Source organism: Oryza sativa, chromosome 11, assembly GCF_034140825.1.
Source record: "Oryza sativa Japonica Group chromosome 11, ASM3414082v1".
Lineage (NCBI taxonomy): Eukaryota > Viridiplantae > Streptophyta > Magnoliopsida > Poales > Poaceae > Oryza > Oryza sativa.
Window position 1 is genome coordinate 21,787,681 of NC_089045.1, and position 15,990 is coordinate 21,803,670.

Sequence of the window (15,990 nt, forward strand, 5' to 3'; positions counted from 1 at the left end):
TTACACCACGTTGCAACAGGCCCAAACCACCACCTGAACTAACCAGTTCCAAAAGCTAACTAGGGTGAAACTAATCACGGTGAATCTGGTCGACCGCCCATAACCGCGGGCACGGCTATTCGAATAGTTTTAGTCTGATCAGAGGTGTACAACTGTACCCACAAGACACAGCCCCACGGCACGTTCCCGTGCGCCAACATGCCACCACGACATACCGGAAAGAGGCCGTGACAGGACCCTTCGCATAACCCCCTCTAACCGATCGCACCACACCTTAGGGTTCGCCCCCGTCCCCAGCAGGCAACGGGCAGCCCCCCTTTCGTGCCGCGGTGAATCCGGAAGCCGATCAACCGGACACCCCGGCCGACCCAACTCCATCACGCCCACCCTCGCCTGGGTACGTCGGCTAGAGAAAAGCTACACTACAAGCCCAGCCGTTGCCCACGCTGGCTTGTGGTAAGTACGATAAGTTCTTCCAGGGCATCCCGCGAACCGGTCCTTAATCGCCATGGGCACGACTAGCAAAACCATGCACCCACAGCCCACCATGTAGTGTATTTTAATTAACCAACCCCATTGCGGTGGCACTATTCCAAAACTATTGCCAATAGTCAAAGTCTATGCTTTAATGTGATCCCCTTTTGTGCACTAGTTAAACTAAGCATGGCTAAGCATCTCCTAAACCAACATCTAGTCGTTTTAATACCCAAGTTATCAATGGCGTAAGGGAAACAACATATAGCTGAGTAATAGGACCAATCCCACATGATATTGTAAAACAATGCAATATTTAATAGAAATGCGGGATATTTGTAAATTGGGTACAATATGATCAATTGTATTGCATGACTTGCCTTGCTCTCGCACTGATGAGACCACAGCAACGTCTTCGAGAATCCGTGAATCGACGAAACGGCCGAAATCTACGCGACAAACAAAGCACACAAGCAAAACATGCTATAAGACTACTGAAACAGGAAGCAAAACCATTTTTAATGGATTCTATACATTTTTATGAATTTACTGAGACTTGAATGGACTTAATCGGAGCTCGGATGAATTAGTTATGATTTTTAGAATATTCTCTGTGTTTTTACTATAAAAGAAAAACCCTTAATCAATTTATTGCGCAATATTGCCCCAGGGCTGACGTCAGCAAGGGGTGGGGCGGCGCCGACATGCGGGCCCCACTGGTCAGCGGCACTAAGAGAGGGAGAGGGGGCGGCTGGCAGGCGGGACCCACCGGGCAGCGTCACATGGGGGGGAAAGCGGCGAGGCGCCCGGTCGGTCCGGCTCGGCTTCAAGCCGGCCGGCCGGTTATGGCGAGGGCGGCGGCGGCGAAGCTAACAACGGCGGCGGATTGGCTTGGCAGCGGCTCCAGCGGCGGCGAGCGGCGGCCGGAGGAGTGGAAAAGGCGGCGGCGGCGGGTATAGCGGCGCGGAAGCGATAGAGGGCACGGGAGGGAGCGGTGGAAAGAGGAAAAGGTGGAGGGGAGTGGAGGGATGGTTTATATGGGCTCGGGAGGGGTGGACGAGGCCGGAAAGGTGGCCGATTTGGCCCGCGACGTGGGGGAAGTGGAGGAGGAGAGAGAGAGAGTGGGGGAAATTTCAAATCCCCCGCCGTTTGCGGGCGCGCGAGCTGGCGGGAGGTGCGGGGAAGGTGGGCGGCGACGTGGGCATGCGGTACGGGCGGAGTGGGCGCGGGAAACGGGGAAACCGGTGGCGTCGGTGGCGGTTTCGGCGGCGGCGGTGCCGTCGGCTGGAGGAGGAAGAAGGGGCCGACAGGTGGGCCCCACCTGTCGGTGACCCGGAGAGAGGAGGGAGGGAGTGGGCCGGCCCAGCTGAGAGGAGGGCGAGCGCGCGGGAGGCGAACGGACTGGGCCGACGGCCCAAGAAGAGAGAAAAAAGGAGGAAAAAGAAAAAGAAGAAAGGATTTTCCAGGGATTTAATATTGCACTTTGCTTATTTTAATTGATTAAAATTATTTCCAAGGCTCTGAAAATTCCACTAAAAATCCTGTTAGTGAATTTTGACATGTAGAACTCAAGAAAAATTCCACATGCCAATTCCGATTATTATTTGCATTTATTAATTAGGGATTCATCTCTAGGTTAAATTAAACAATTTCTTCGGATGATTTATTTTATGAATTTAGAGCAAGGGAGGGGAACTTCAGGGCGTGACAGCCCCCTTCTTGCACATCGGCGGCGCCTCCTCCTCCTCGACGAGCACCTCCACCATGGCGCGCAGCGCGTTGCAGCGGCAGCGTGGTGCCACCTCCCTCAGCTAGTGGTAGCACCGCCCCCGCACCCAAACGCCGCCACTCGCCTCCTCGGCCGACGCTCACCACCCAGCCGCCGCTTGTGCCCGCCCCCTATGCCGCTCTGCCTCGCCACCACTGCCGCCTCGCATCCTCCGCCGTCACGCTCGCCTCGCCTTGCCTCCTCCGCCACCGCGCTCGCCTTGTCTCACCACTGCTTCGCATCCTCCGCCGCCGCCTCACCTCCTCCGCCACCGCGCTCGCCTCGCCTCACCGCTGCCTTCGCTGTCGCCCGTGATGGAGAGTGATGGAGAAGAGAGAGAGTGTGTGTGACAGAATGGGAAAGAGATAGAAGAGAGAGATAAACTGACAGGTGGGGTCCACCTACTTTTTTATAAAAAAATTGCTGGCTAGACTGCCACGTAGGATCAAATCCACCGCAGATTGAGCTTATTTGTCCGGTATGTAAAGTTGGGGGTTGAAGGAGATGTCCGGTTTTGTGGTTCTGGGGGGTAATTCGGTCGAACACAATAGTTCAGGGGGAGGTGGGGTAATTCATAGTTTTTCCTAAAAAAGACAAACTTAAGGGGGTGTTTGGATCCAAGGAATAAACTTTTGTCGCTGTCGTAGCGGATGTTATGACACTAATTTGGAGTATTAAGCATAGACTATTTATAAAACTAATTACATAAATGAAAGCTAATTCGCGTGACAAATTTTTTAAGCCTAATTAATCCATAATTAACATATGTTTACTGTAGCATCAGATAGGCTAATCATGGATTAATTAGGCTCAATCGATTCGTCTCGCGAATTAGTCCAAGGTTATGGAATGGGTTTTATCAATAGTCTATGTTTAATACTTCTAATTAGTGTCCAAACATCTGATGTGACAGGGACTAAAAAATATTTTTAGTCCCAACCAAACAGAGTCGTTTAAGGTTAATTCAGATTCGTGGTATTAAAATGTTTCGCATTCCATACTAGATTTGTTATGTATGAAAAAATCTAATAGGGTATTGCTGTTATTAGGTGATGATTGAAATGTGTAAGAGTGTGCCTATATATATATCTATATCTATATATACCAACTATCATCTCTATCTATCCAACAAGAGTACGAGGGTTCACCATCAATCTAGAGCTCCTTGTTAAAGTTGGAATAGCTAGCAATTACGCCATGGATGGAACGGACAAGGAGACGACCGTGGCGGCCGCCGGGACGAATGGGATGGAGGCGGCGCCAGCCATGGCAGCAGGCTCCGGCAGCTGTATCTGTACAGTGGTGGAGATCGACGTCGACGACGACGCCGAGGCGGCGGCGGCGGCGCCACGAAGAACACGGCCGAGGCCTTTCATCTATCGGGTGCCCAACCACATCAAGAACATGACGAACCCGGACGCATACCGGCCGCGGTTGGTGTCGCTGGGGCCCTTCCACCACGGCGAGGCCGAGCTGCAGCCCATGGAGAAGCACAAGCACCGCGCGGTGGCGCACCTGATCGAGCGTAGCGGGAAGCCGCTGCGAGAATTCATGGCTGCCGTCGAGGAGATCGCCGAGCAGCTGCGAGCCGCTTACGAGGACCTTGATGACGAGAGGTGGAGCGGAGAGGAGTTCGTGGAGCTGATGCTCACCGACGGCTGCTTCTTGCTGGAGGTGATGAGGGCGTTTCAGCTTCAGCGGGAAGGGAAGAAGGAGGTAGAAGAAGGGGGAGATTACGAGGCTGACGACCCTGTCTTCAGCGAGCACGGGTACCTATACCTGCGCTGCGATATCATCTCCGACGTGCTCCTGATGGAGAACCAGCTTCCCCTGCTCCTCCTCGACAAGCTCTGCCATGTTGCATACGCAGACAATCTTCAGGTATATGTACCCGGCCCCTATTCCACTGAATTCCGATTCGCACGCACAAGAAGCTTATGAGCTTTCAAAATTCTATGATTAATACAGTATGATGTAGCAAGTTCGTTTAATATTTCTACCATTTGAAACAGGAAAAAATATCTATTTATTTATAAGAAATCTTTAAAACCAAACACTAGCTATTCATCTTTCAATATTCAAACCATACAAAACCGAGTTGGTTTACTTGTACTGTCATTGACTTGTGCTGCCGACATGGCAATCGACACCCACGTATCTTCTACTCCATCCGTTTCTGGCCTTCAATCTCATAAGTTCAAGCATCATCCGCAACAATGTGAAATACTTATCGCAACCCTTTGCCTCATCGTACAAAAGATCCTTCATTGTCTTTCGTAATGCTTCGAAGTTCTCCAACCCATGAGCGGACCCAGCTACAAGCTCAAGTTCAGCATGACATAACATCTCTTCCAAATCAAAATTACCATCATGTACGCTGATATTACCATCATCGACATCATCAACTGTACTGTGCTGACCATCGTCGCTAACAACATCATCATCAGCGGGCTCTTCTTCTTCTTCTTCTTCTTCTTCTTCTTCTTCTTCTTCTTCTTCTTCTTCTTCTTCTTCTTCTTCTTCTTCTTCTTCTTCTTCTTCTGCTACGACCATGAAATCCTCGTCCCTACTGACCACTTCATCCCGTACTGTCACCTGGTTGGGAACTTGTTTGCTTGGGATCTCTCCATGATGTGACCAATTTGTGTAGCTTTCAATATATCTATACGTCACCAAGTGATGCTCGATTACACATGGATCAATCTAAATTTTCTTATTTTTGCAGTGTGCGCATGGACATCTAATTTCCTTCGTCTTCTTAGATGCAGCATTCTTTTTCGTAGCTTTCATGAATATGTTGACTCCTTCAATGTATGACGCACGATATCTCTCTATATATCCATGCTCTGTCCGCCATCTATCCATTAATTAATTACAAAAAAATAATACAGTTTATTTAGTTGAAATATTTTTAACAATATGTCACATTAAAATCCTACTAATTAATGTATATAACCAGTATAATCTAGACAAGATAATTAAAGCTAGCCAAAAATTTACATATATAACAAGGAAACAATATACAACTAGAAAAATTACCAAACTACCCCTCTTTCTTTTCTTCTTCATTCTTTGCAGTTAACTAATATATAGATTTGCTATGAATAAACCTATCAAAACTAGATATACATGTGGAATCATGCACAATATTTCTTACAAAGTTTGTCCATTTCGAGCTCCAAATAACAAATAAAATACACCTTTCTTCCTCCGTGTCACATGCTTTTTGTCATGCAAAATCTCAACGAACAACCAATGAAAATGAAAAAAAAAACTTGACAAATACTCCCTCCGTCCCAGACACCGTTGACTTTTTTAATCATGTTTGACCGTTCGTCTTATTCAAAAAATTTCAGTATTTTAATTTTTTTTCCTATCATTTGATTCATTGTTAAATATACTTTTATGTATACATATAGTTTTATATATTTCATAAAAAATTTTGAATAAGACGAACGGTCAAACTTGTTTAAAAAAGTCAACGGCGTCAGATATTTTGGGATGGAGGGAATAGAGTAGGAGAAAGTATAACTAACCTTTGGTGCAATATATCTTTCAAAAGATTCGAGATCAAAATATTTCCCCCCTATGTATGTGTTCATAAGAGACAGAAAAATCGTGCTCAAATGGATCCTGAAATTACTGTAGCTGATTGATATAGGTGATGGCATTTTTCCTGGTGGTCAACATATGTCGGTCGAGTTGCACCGCCATAGAAAATAACTAGGGGTGGCGGCGGCTTATGTGGGCCGCAAGCGAAGATGTAGGTATTTTTGCTGGCGGGCCACGTCACCATAACGCCAGCGAAGATATTGTATTTTCACTGGCATCAAGTTAAGAAGGCCGCCAGAGAAATTACATTGTCTTTGCTTGCGGCCAACTTAAGTCGGCCGCCAGCGAAGATGGGTTTTTGCTGACAGCCCGTGACCCACCACCCCCCTTATTTCTTGTGCTGGTAATTTCATCTTGTAGCCGCCATGAAATTTTTTTTCCAAACGCCATGAAAAATCGTTTTTTAGTAGTGTGAGCTACCGCCACGGTATCCCCTTCGGCCGCTGGGTCGCCACCGCCAGATCTGGCGGAGGGGAGTGCGCCACCGCTGGGCCATCGGACCACCGCCGTCTCCCCTCAAGCCGCCGACCCACCGCCACCGCATCCCCTTCGCCGTCGGGCCACCGACGCCACCTCCCCTCCCGCCATATTTGGCGGACGGGTGGGCGCCGCCGCCGGGCCGTCGGACCACCACCGCCTCCCCTCACGCCGCCGTCCCGCAGCCGCCACATGCCGATTCGGTGGAGGGAGAGAGAGAGAGCCGAACGAGGTGGAGAAAGAGAGAGCTGAGAGAGAGAGATAGAGAGGGAATGAATAAGGAGAGGTGAGGGGAGGAGAGGATAAGATCGATGTGGAGGTCGGTTCGGCTCGATTTATGTGGGTGTCGGTTTTTTATTAACCGACACCTATAATATATTAAAGGTATCAGTTTTTATAAAAAACTGGCACATATAGAATAGGTGTCGGTTCTTATTTAGAACCGGCACCTATAATTGTTTAAAGATGTCGGTTTTCTACAATTTCAACCCAGAGAGGTGGGGAAAAGGCCTATATGTGCCGATTTTAGCACTTCTGGCACCTATAGTGGTGACATCTATTTGATGTTTTGTAGTAGTGACACGATCAAAAGTAACCTCAAATTCGCTGGTGCCCTATGGATATAGCTGCCTACACAGAGAAATACAAGATCCGATTATAGATGGCCATTCGGCCCGCCCAGCACGGTCCAGCCCAGGCACGGGCTAGGCATGGCCCAAGAAGAATCGGGCCGGCATGGCACGGTCAGTTCTTCGTGCTGTCCCATGCCAGCTCACGTGCTACACCTCAGGCCCAGGCACGTCCCACCAGCAGTCGGGCAGGTCCTTGCCGGCTAGAAGGCACTGGTGGCCCATCGTGCCTTATTTGAAATATGTCTATTTCCCCTCCCTCCTCTTTGGGCTGTGACATATATATAACTAGGAATAAGTTCACTTTGGGTCCCTCTATTTGTCGCCCAGTCCGATTTTTGTCCCTTGGTCGCAAAACCAGATACAATTCATCCCTCAACTTACAAAACCGTGCAGAAAAGGTTCCTCGGCAGTATTGTGCCCAGTTTTGAATAACGTGGCACCTACGTGGCTCCCTTTGACTAGGTCCTCGTCCCACGTGGCATTCACGTGGCAATTGGATCCTAGGAAAATAATAAAAAACCGTGGAACCCACATGTCAGCTACACAAAAATAATAGAAAAAAGGTAGGACCCATGTGGTCCCAAATGTCAGCCTCCCTCTTCTTACTATCCCTCCCTCTCTCTCTCATCTACACGGTAAGGAGAAGGGCGAGCGGCAGCGGGGCGGAGGGCGGACCAGAGGGGTGGCGGGCGGAAGCGGAACGGCGGCGGGCGGCGTGGCAAGAGCGCTGCGAGGGAGGAGGCTTCTTCTTCTTCCACCTCTCTCTAGGCATCTCCGGCAGTCGGTGATACAGCGGCAGCGACGGGCGGCGACTCGACGGCGGCAGCGGGAGCGCTGGGCAGGGCGGGGGGGGAGTCGGCAGGGCACGGGTGACGATGAGACAATGGCCATCGCCGGCGGCGCGGCGCGTGGCCCGGGCATGCAGCAATGGCGGTGACGCGACCCCGGAAGAAGGGGAGCACGGATCTGGCGGTGCGCTGCTGCGGCGGCGACAGGCGTCGGCTATGAATCCGCAAGCTTCCCTTCCCTTCTTGCCGGCGGACATCCACCTCCACTTACCGCCCAGGTCGTTCACGCTTCAATTTGCTGCCTCAACTGGATTTGTTTAGCTTACATATCTGGTTCTTTCGTTATGGGCTGAAGTGATCAATTGATGGTTTTGCCCACGCTGACATGAGTATGGTCCTCTTTTGGTGCCTGACAAAATTTGATCTCTACCATTTGCAGCCCTGGAGTGGCTCACGAGCAGCCCAAACACCATGCATTCCAACGCCAGCCATCAATCCTCGTCGCGCGCGGTAAGGCACGTGCGAAGCAGGACTAGGAGAAGAGAGGAAGATGCATGAGGGAGGTAGCTCACGAGGTTCCCGGCGCGGACGGTGCAGAACCCGTTGGAGACGTCGACAAGGACGAGCCCCACCTACCCCCGCTCGCCGCCGCCGGTAGCCAGGACGAGGTCGGTGTCCGGCTGTAGGGGCACCGCCGCCCGGAGCACTCCCCTCGTGTCGACGGCGCTGCTGGCGTCGGACCCCATTGCGCGGCGCACGAGTGGCTGGAGGCTGGTCTTCGGGTTGACCTCGAGCTCTCGCCGCCGGTGTCTCGCTCGCTGCCCCGTCCTGCCCGTCGCCCGCTTCTGCCGGCCGCCGCTCGCCCCGCTCCATCGGCCGGAGAGAGAAGGGATAGAGAGAAGAGGGGAGAGAGAGGGTAGAGAGAAGAGGGAAGACTGAGGATGACATGCGGGGCGGGAAGACTGAGGATGACATGCGGGGCCCACGTTGGTCCCACCTTTTTTTATTATTTTGTGTGTGAAACTAACATGTGGGTCCCATGGGTTTTATTATTTTTTCGGATCAAATTGCCACGTAAGCGCCACATCAGTGCCATGTCAGATGAAGACCGAGTCAAATTAGCCACGTAGGTGCCACGTCAGCCAAAACCACTATCAGAACGGCCGAGGGACCTCGTTTGCCCGGTTTTTGTAAGTTGGGGGACGGGTCGTACCCGGTTTTGTGGTTCATGGACGAAAATCAGACTGGACAACAAATAGAGGGACCTAAAGTGAACTTATTCCATATAACTAAAGTAAGTCTATTTTATGTCCCTCTTCTTTTGGTCGTGCCATATAATACGTCTATTTTGCTCCCTATTCTTTGTGTCGTGCCTTACATATGGTTGAAATAAGTCTGCTATGCATCCCTAAACTTTGTACCGGGCCTGGCCATGCCGGCCCATCGTGCCGTGCCAGCCCAGCGTGCTGGTGGGGAAGCCCAACACGTCCCGGCGGTTGGGCCGGGCCAGCACGGGCACGACCCCCAGTCAGGCCGTGCCGTGCTTGGGTCGGGCCAAAATGCCATGCCTTGGTCCAGGCCGTCGAGCCTCGGGCCTTATAGCCATCTATAGATCGGATGGATTGGTTGTGGGACCCACAAAACATATTTTTAATCGTTACATGAACTAGAAAGGTAGCCCGTGCACATACGCAGGCACCTTCTTATATAATATGAGTGAAATTTTATTATGAATATTCATGTGAGGGTGGCTTTTTATTAAAATATTTTGCATTATATTCTAAACTAAAATTTGCTTATTTTGTATGCTTTGAACGATGGTTATTTTTTTATAATTACCTTTGCAACATATAAATTGTAAAATAAAATTACTTGAGATCATGCGGTTTAGAATTGATGAGAAAATAGTGTCGAAACAATGGGGGTGGTTCCTATGAGAAAATTTAGGGTATATTAACTCTCCAGAAGGATATCTGACAACCACAAAAGAAATCCAATAATATCACTTTTTTTGTTTGATTGTTTTTTAAAATTTATATACTTTTTCATTCTAACCGTCCTCGTAAAATGTTTGAATTTTATATTAAGTACGGGTTTTAAATCCATCAACATTTGTTCAATTTTCAATTTATTTAATGTCCATTTTTTTCTTTTGGATATTTTCATTCTTTGATTCATCCTTGAAATGATTTGAACTTTGCAATTTAGGATGAAGATATAAGTGAGTGCATATAATCTGGCATGGGATAAAGGCATACGTTCTAAATTTTCTCTCATGAAATATTGAAATAATGGCCATAGTGTATTTAGCGAATCATCACTAAAGTGGATTGTCTTCTAACAAATACATGTTTCTAGATTGTTCTACGTCAAGACTTTATGATGTATTGTAGAAAGTTTAACAAAATAAATAAATAAAATGGACATGGTATTTAATTCCTATATGGAAGTGGCTTGATTTAATGCTAAGGCCATTGCAAGGTTATTTCATTGTTAAGATTTCTAGATGCAACCCACATGCTTATCAGTATGGTGTTCAACCAACCACAAACTTTCTTTTTAACCTGTTGTCTATATTGCTAGATGAATACCTATTATGATTAGTTATTTCATAGATCATTCGTGTAATTCGGAAGCTATGATCATTTTTCTTAAAAATATTTGTTTATCTCCTAGAAAGATCATTTTAAAAGTATCAAGGTCAATTTGTATAGGTACGTAGCTCTCATATGCATGTTAAGAGAAATTAATTAAGTTGGCAGAAAGTCGTTAGATGCCTAACGGAATATAAGTAATAGATGGAGGTCCATTTATTTTTTTTTGCCCATATAGATAGTTTTAATTTTAATTGTTAAGGAGATAAAAAAAATAGAGAGAAGAATGGCGCACATTGTACATGGCAGGGAGGAAGGGAGGGTTGGGATATTTTTCTAAATGATTAATCTAACAATCTAAAATAGTGTGTCAAATGTTTATATTGAAACCGATGGTTGGATGTTTTTTTTTAAGAATTCGGATTAGAGTGTTACTTGGTGACCTAGGAGTGTTTGTAAGGTGTCAATTGGTGGCTTATAAGTATTTGTAGAATGTTTAATAAACCTTTAGTATATAATAGTCTTTTTTCTGAAATTTCTAAGATTATCTTTAATATAAGTATGTTATATAGTGTCTTAGAGGTGTTTATAAAATGTTTAACTATAAGGGGGTGGGGAGGGAGGGAGAGAGGTTTTGAATTTTTATTAAAAAATATAACAACCTAAGTCCATCAATTTAATTAGAAATCGATGGTAAGTTGCTTTGTATTGTTTAAGATTTTTTAATACTTTGTCTAATTTAATAGCACCATGTAGCGATTTAGAAGAGTTCGTAAGATTTTAAAGTGACGGAGGAAGAGTTGATAGATCTAGTAGTTGGTCTATTTGTGATTTATTTTGCTAATAAAAGTAATTTTGATTTTATTTTCTCATGAAATAGAAAATAACAAAGAAAGGAACAGAAGGAACTACGTACGTTTGTACGTTCATTTTGGATTTTTTTTTTTACAAAATAGATCTAACCATATGGGTCCACCGTCCGACTGTTACGTAGTACGTTTGTACGTTCGTTTCGGATTTTCTTTCTTTTTTTTTACAAAAAGTAGATCTAACCATCCAAAAAATAGATCACCAATTAAGTAAAAATAGATGGTCGGATTTATCTTATATATTAGGATGCAGCTTGGCAACTTGAGAGTGTTTGTAGGGTGCCACTTGTCAATTTGAGAGCGTTTATAGGAAGTTTAATGTACTTTTAGAATATAATAACTAGGAAGGTAGCCCGCGCGATGCGCGGGCATGTGTACTTTGCTAAGTTTGAGATATTTGTAAGAGCGAAATGTTACATCTACCACAATTTCTCTATAAATTGTTTTCATCGGCATTAATTGCTTTTATAATTTTCTAACCTATTAGTTTTATATTGTATCATATTTAAATAATATCTATAAGTAATTTTTTATAATCTTCTATATCATTTGAAATTAAGGTAGACTTATTTTTTAAAAACATGTCAACGAATTGAAAGTAAAAATAAGTAAAATAAGGCGTTTTTGAAATTGCATATCTATTATCATAATTCATTAAAGGATTAATTAGGTGGAACATGAAGTTCTACTAAATGTTTAGGTTTATATAGTCTAATATGATTGATGTTGTTTGAGAGGCGATCATATATGAACATTTCATGTAGGGTGGGTGAGAGGTTCCATGCAGCCTAACATGAATACGATAATGACGAAATATAATTGCGCATTAATATTTTAAAAATATCATGTACATGAATACATTCTTTTTTTATGTAAGATAGATCTAACGATTATAACTAATAGTTTACCAGTTTAAAAGACATAGGAGTATTGCAGAAATATAGCTTAAAAATTATGGTTGTTTTAATATCCAATGTTATTGCGAAGTAAGCGCAGCTCAACTGGTTAGGTTTCTCGTGGTGGAGCTTGCCCATCAGGGTTAAGTTCTAGATTTGACATGGGTGTTGGTATTTACGACTAATTATTCTTTTAGTGGTAGGTGACGTACCCATCGACAGTGAAGCACCGTGGTAACTTCTTCAATCTCAAAATGTACCGGCTCTGTCTTTTAAGATGCTAAAGGGGTAGGGTGCGTGCAAGCTGTGTTTCTAAAAGATTTTCAATATTATTGATTGTTTCTGTTTTAGTTTTATAGCTAAGAGAGAGGGAAGGAATGCTAAAATCTATTTGATTTTTTTCTTAAAAATATATGGATTAGTGAACAATAGCTAGTCCATATAATATATATGATCTAAAGTAATGATTTTTTAATAATATAGTTAACTTGGTTCTTTAATTTTAAATTTTATAGTAAATAATCTAATTTATCTCCTACTTAGGGTACACTCGATCTCATTGATTGAGCTTATGTAGGGCACACAAAACGATATAGGCCATTAACGTATGATTAATTAAGTATTAAATATTACAAATATGAAAATAGTTTTTTAAAAAAAATGTATAGAATGTATTTGCACAACACGCACAATTTAGTAGTTTTGAGAACATGCTCAAGATAAATGAGGGAGCCAATCTGATAAACACTTTACAACTCAACCTTAAATTTATTACTTATGTACTTAAAAAATACGTACAAATCAAAAGCGTAGATTGAGTCGTTAACGGCTAAAATTCAAACCGTGTTTAGCGAGAAAAAACATGCAACTTATTTTTAGACAATACATTTTTTATTTGTGTTTTTGACAATATGTCCTGAATATTTTAATTACTCATTATTTCATCTTGAACTATCAATATATAGGCCCATTGATGCAAATAAATGCTATCTATACTCAACAATAATAGTGTGAAATGATACGTTTATTTGATATTTTATATTATATTATAGATCTAGTTTTGGCTGTGCATGTTTGTTAAGTGATATATATTTTTTATACTACCACCTTCACTAAATATATGACATTGGTCATCAATATATAAAAAACAATAAAAAAATACAAAGGAAGTATAATAGAAAATCCAGATTAAAGAGCGTTGTTTTCTTTCGGTAGTTTCACTAAATATTTAACGTTGGCTGTCATAAAAAAAATACGAAGGAAGTGAAAATCCAAGTTTAAAAAAAAGCGATGTTTTTTTAAAAAATTTTTTCCAGTAGTACGTACGTATACAGTATGTTTTTTTTTTTGCTGTATATCATTTCTTCTTTTCTCGGTTGTGGTTGTTAATTCGTACGTACCAATGCCTTCTCAGCCTTTTCTAGTCAATTTTTTTATGGAAAGTATTACTCGGTAAATTTGAAGTGATAGATTATTATGGGTCCACCAACTTTTTAAGAATTTGGAGGGATAGATTTTTTTTCTTTTTTCTCAGAAATTTTAAGTTTTTTTCTATTTTATTATAGTGCCTTGTGGCAGCTTGAGAGCTTTTTAGAGCACCATGTGGCGGCATGAGAGCGTTTATAGGAAATTTAATGGACTTTTAGTATATAATAGAATAGATAATAGATAGATAGATTGATGGTAAGAAAGCGGAACAATGGATAGCGTGAGGCGCCGCCGTGGCATTGGGCGTGGCTTCTTCACGGCCTCGTAGGAGTGTTTGGTACATATGCACAGTTTGAAAAAAAAACTTAGAGGTGGAAGGAAAGAGAAAACTAACGGATGGCCGGGTCCTACGTAGTTGTGTTGTAAAATACAGAATATAGGTATGTTTCCATTAAACGATTATGTTATATATACAACTAATCTAAATTATACGGCAATTAAACATTTAATATATATCTATCATTTATTCGAAATATTTAGATGTGTCAATATATCATTCTAATACTCTTCTCAACTATCCAACTGATCAAACGTATACTAATCATGCTGGACTGCTGGTAGACAATAGGCGACTCAATTAGCACGGGGTGCTAGACTTAATCTGTGTGCGACTCAATTAGCACGGGGTGCTAGACTTAATCTGTGTTTTGGTGGTTGTATTTTGTTCACAGGAGATAATTCTGATCCGACTTGTTGGTTCGTGACAGTCTCGCCGCCGTATATTACCTATTAACAAATGAATAACAGACCTTTTCTTTCCTTTTTTTTCACATCTGTTGCGCATAGGAAGGACATTAGCCGGTTTAAGGAGAGAGATTTTAACAAATCTAATCCATATGTTTGCGCATAAATCAATGGCTAGATATTTCTTATATTTTCTCTAATTTATTAGAGTGCCACATGGCATTATGAGAGCATTTGTAGAATGTCACGTGGCGGCTTGAAAGCGTTTGTAGGAAGTTTAATAGATTTTTAGTATATAATAATAGAAGATAGATAGATAGATAGATAGATAGATGCTGGCTGTTGCGCATGTGTATCTGTGCTTATCCCCGGCGTCACACCTATCGTTTGCTCTATTCTCTTTCTTTACTTTTATCTCCTTCATTTTGATGTGGATTCTTTTGGAGTCTGTTGACTAATTTAATTTATTATACCTGCTCTAATACTATGTGGTTCGCGTTGATCCGTACTGTCATGCGAATTAACCACAGGAGGAAGAACGTCTAAGGATAAACGATGATTCGGTGCTTTCTTTTCTTTTCTCATCGTCGGACGACGCGCCGGCGATCGACGGCCCACTGGGGCTCCACCCCGTGGATGTTGTTCAGAGAAACATCCGTGGTACCTGCCACCAAAACAGTGCAGGACGATCAAACGGGGTTTTCATGATTCCATGTGCTGCGGAGCTCCAAGAAGCAGGAATCCGTTTCAAGGTGGCCGCCGCCGATGCTGGTGGTGGATTCGCAGGGGCGATAACCTTCAGAGGCGGCGTGCTAACCATCCCGTTGCTTCATGTGATGGATTCCACGGAGAGCATGTTCCTCAACCTGATGGCGTTCGAGCGGATGCACCCCGGCGCCGGCAACGACGCGATGGCGGCCGTCATCTTCTTGGACAACCTCATCGACACGGCCAGGGACGTGGCGCTGCTGAAATCGAGAGGGATCATCAGCAACCTGTTCAGCAGCGATGAGGCTGTGGCGGCGCTGTTCAACAATCTCAGCAGGGGAGCGGTGATGAGCCCGCACAGCAGCCTCTACGGCGTGCAGCGGCAGGTGATCGCGCACTGCAGGAAGAGGAGGAACAGGTGGCGAGCCAGCCTGGTGCACAGCTACTTCAGGAACCCGTGGGTGTTCATCTCCCTCGTCGCGGCTTTCATCCTGCTCGCTGCCACTGTCATGCAGACTATATACACTGTAATCCCATTCTACACCAAGAGCTAATTTAATTTGCTCCATGGTGGCCAAAATTAAGCAGAGGGAAAACACCGAAGCCAGCATATATATATGGACGTTTAATTAGGTGCTCCAATAATTGTTCGTATGTGGGCCATTTGTTGATGGTAAACATCATATATTTTAAAACTCTATAGTGCATGTGCGTGGCTGAATAATTGGTTAAATGTGACTATCTGCGTAATATAATTCTATTTAATTAGCACGAACGTAGTGTTGGAAAATAGAGTGAATACCCCACTAAGTAAGCATAACTAGGTCGAGCATCCACTGCACGGCCTTCATGCCCTAGCAGCTAGAGCATCCGAGATTTGAGAAAGTCCGTTTTGACTCGTTCACCTGTTGATCCGATCTGATTCGCGTTTCTCAATTGCAAGGCTGAGTAAATTGACTCTCGACTGATAAAACTAGGTATTTAACTTCCCTCTACGGTT

The 15,990-nt window shown here is 44.1% G+C and overlaps 1 protein-coding gene across 1 annotated transcript; it reads left to right on the forward strand.

Moving 5' to 3' along the window:
* Window positions 1-3,357: 3,357 nt before the first annotated feature.
* LOC4350669 (UPF0481 protein At3g47200) lies at window positions 3,358-15,723 on the forward strand. Its single transcript, XM_015761815.3, has 2 exons — window positions 3,358-4,123; window positions 14,813-15,723. The coding sequence occupies exons 1-2, from the start codon at window positions 3,440-3,442 to the stop codon at window positions 15,542-15,544; spliced, it is 1,416 nt and encodes a 471-aa protein (XP_015617301.1). The 5' UTR covers window positions 3,358-3,439; the 3' UTR covers window positions 15,545-15,723.
* The last annotated feature ends 267 nt before the right edge of the window (window positions 15,724-15,990 follow it).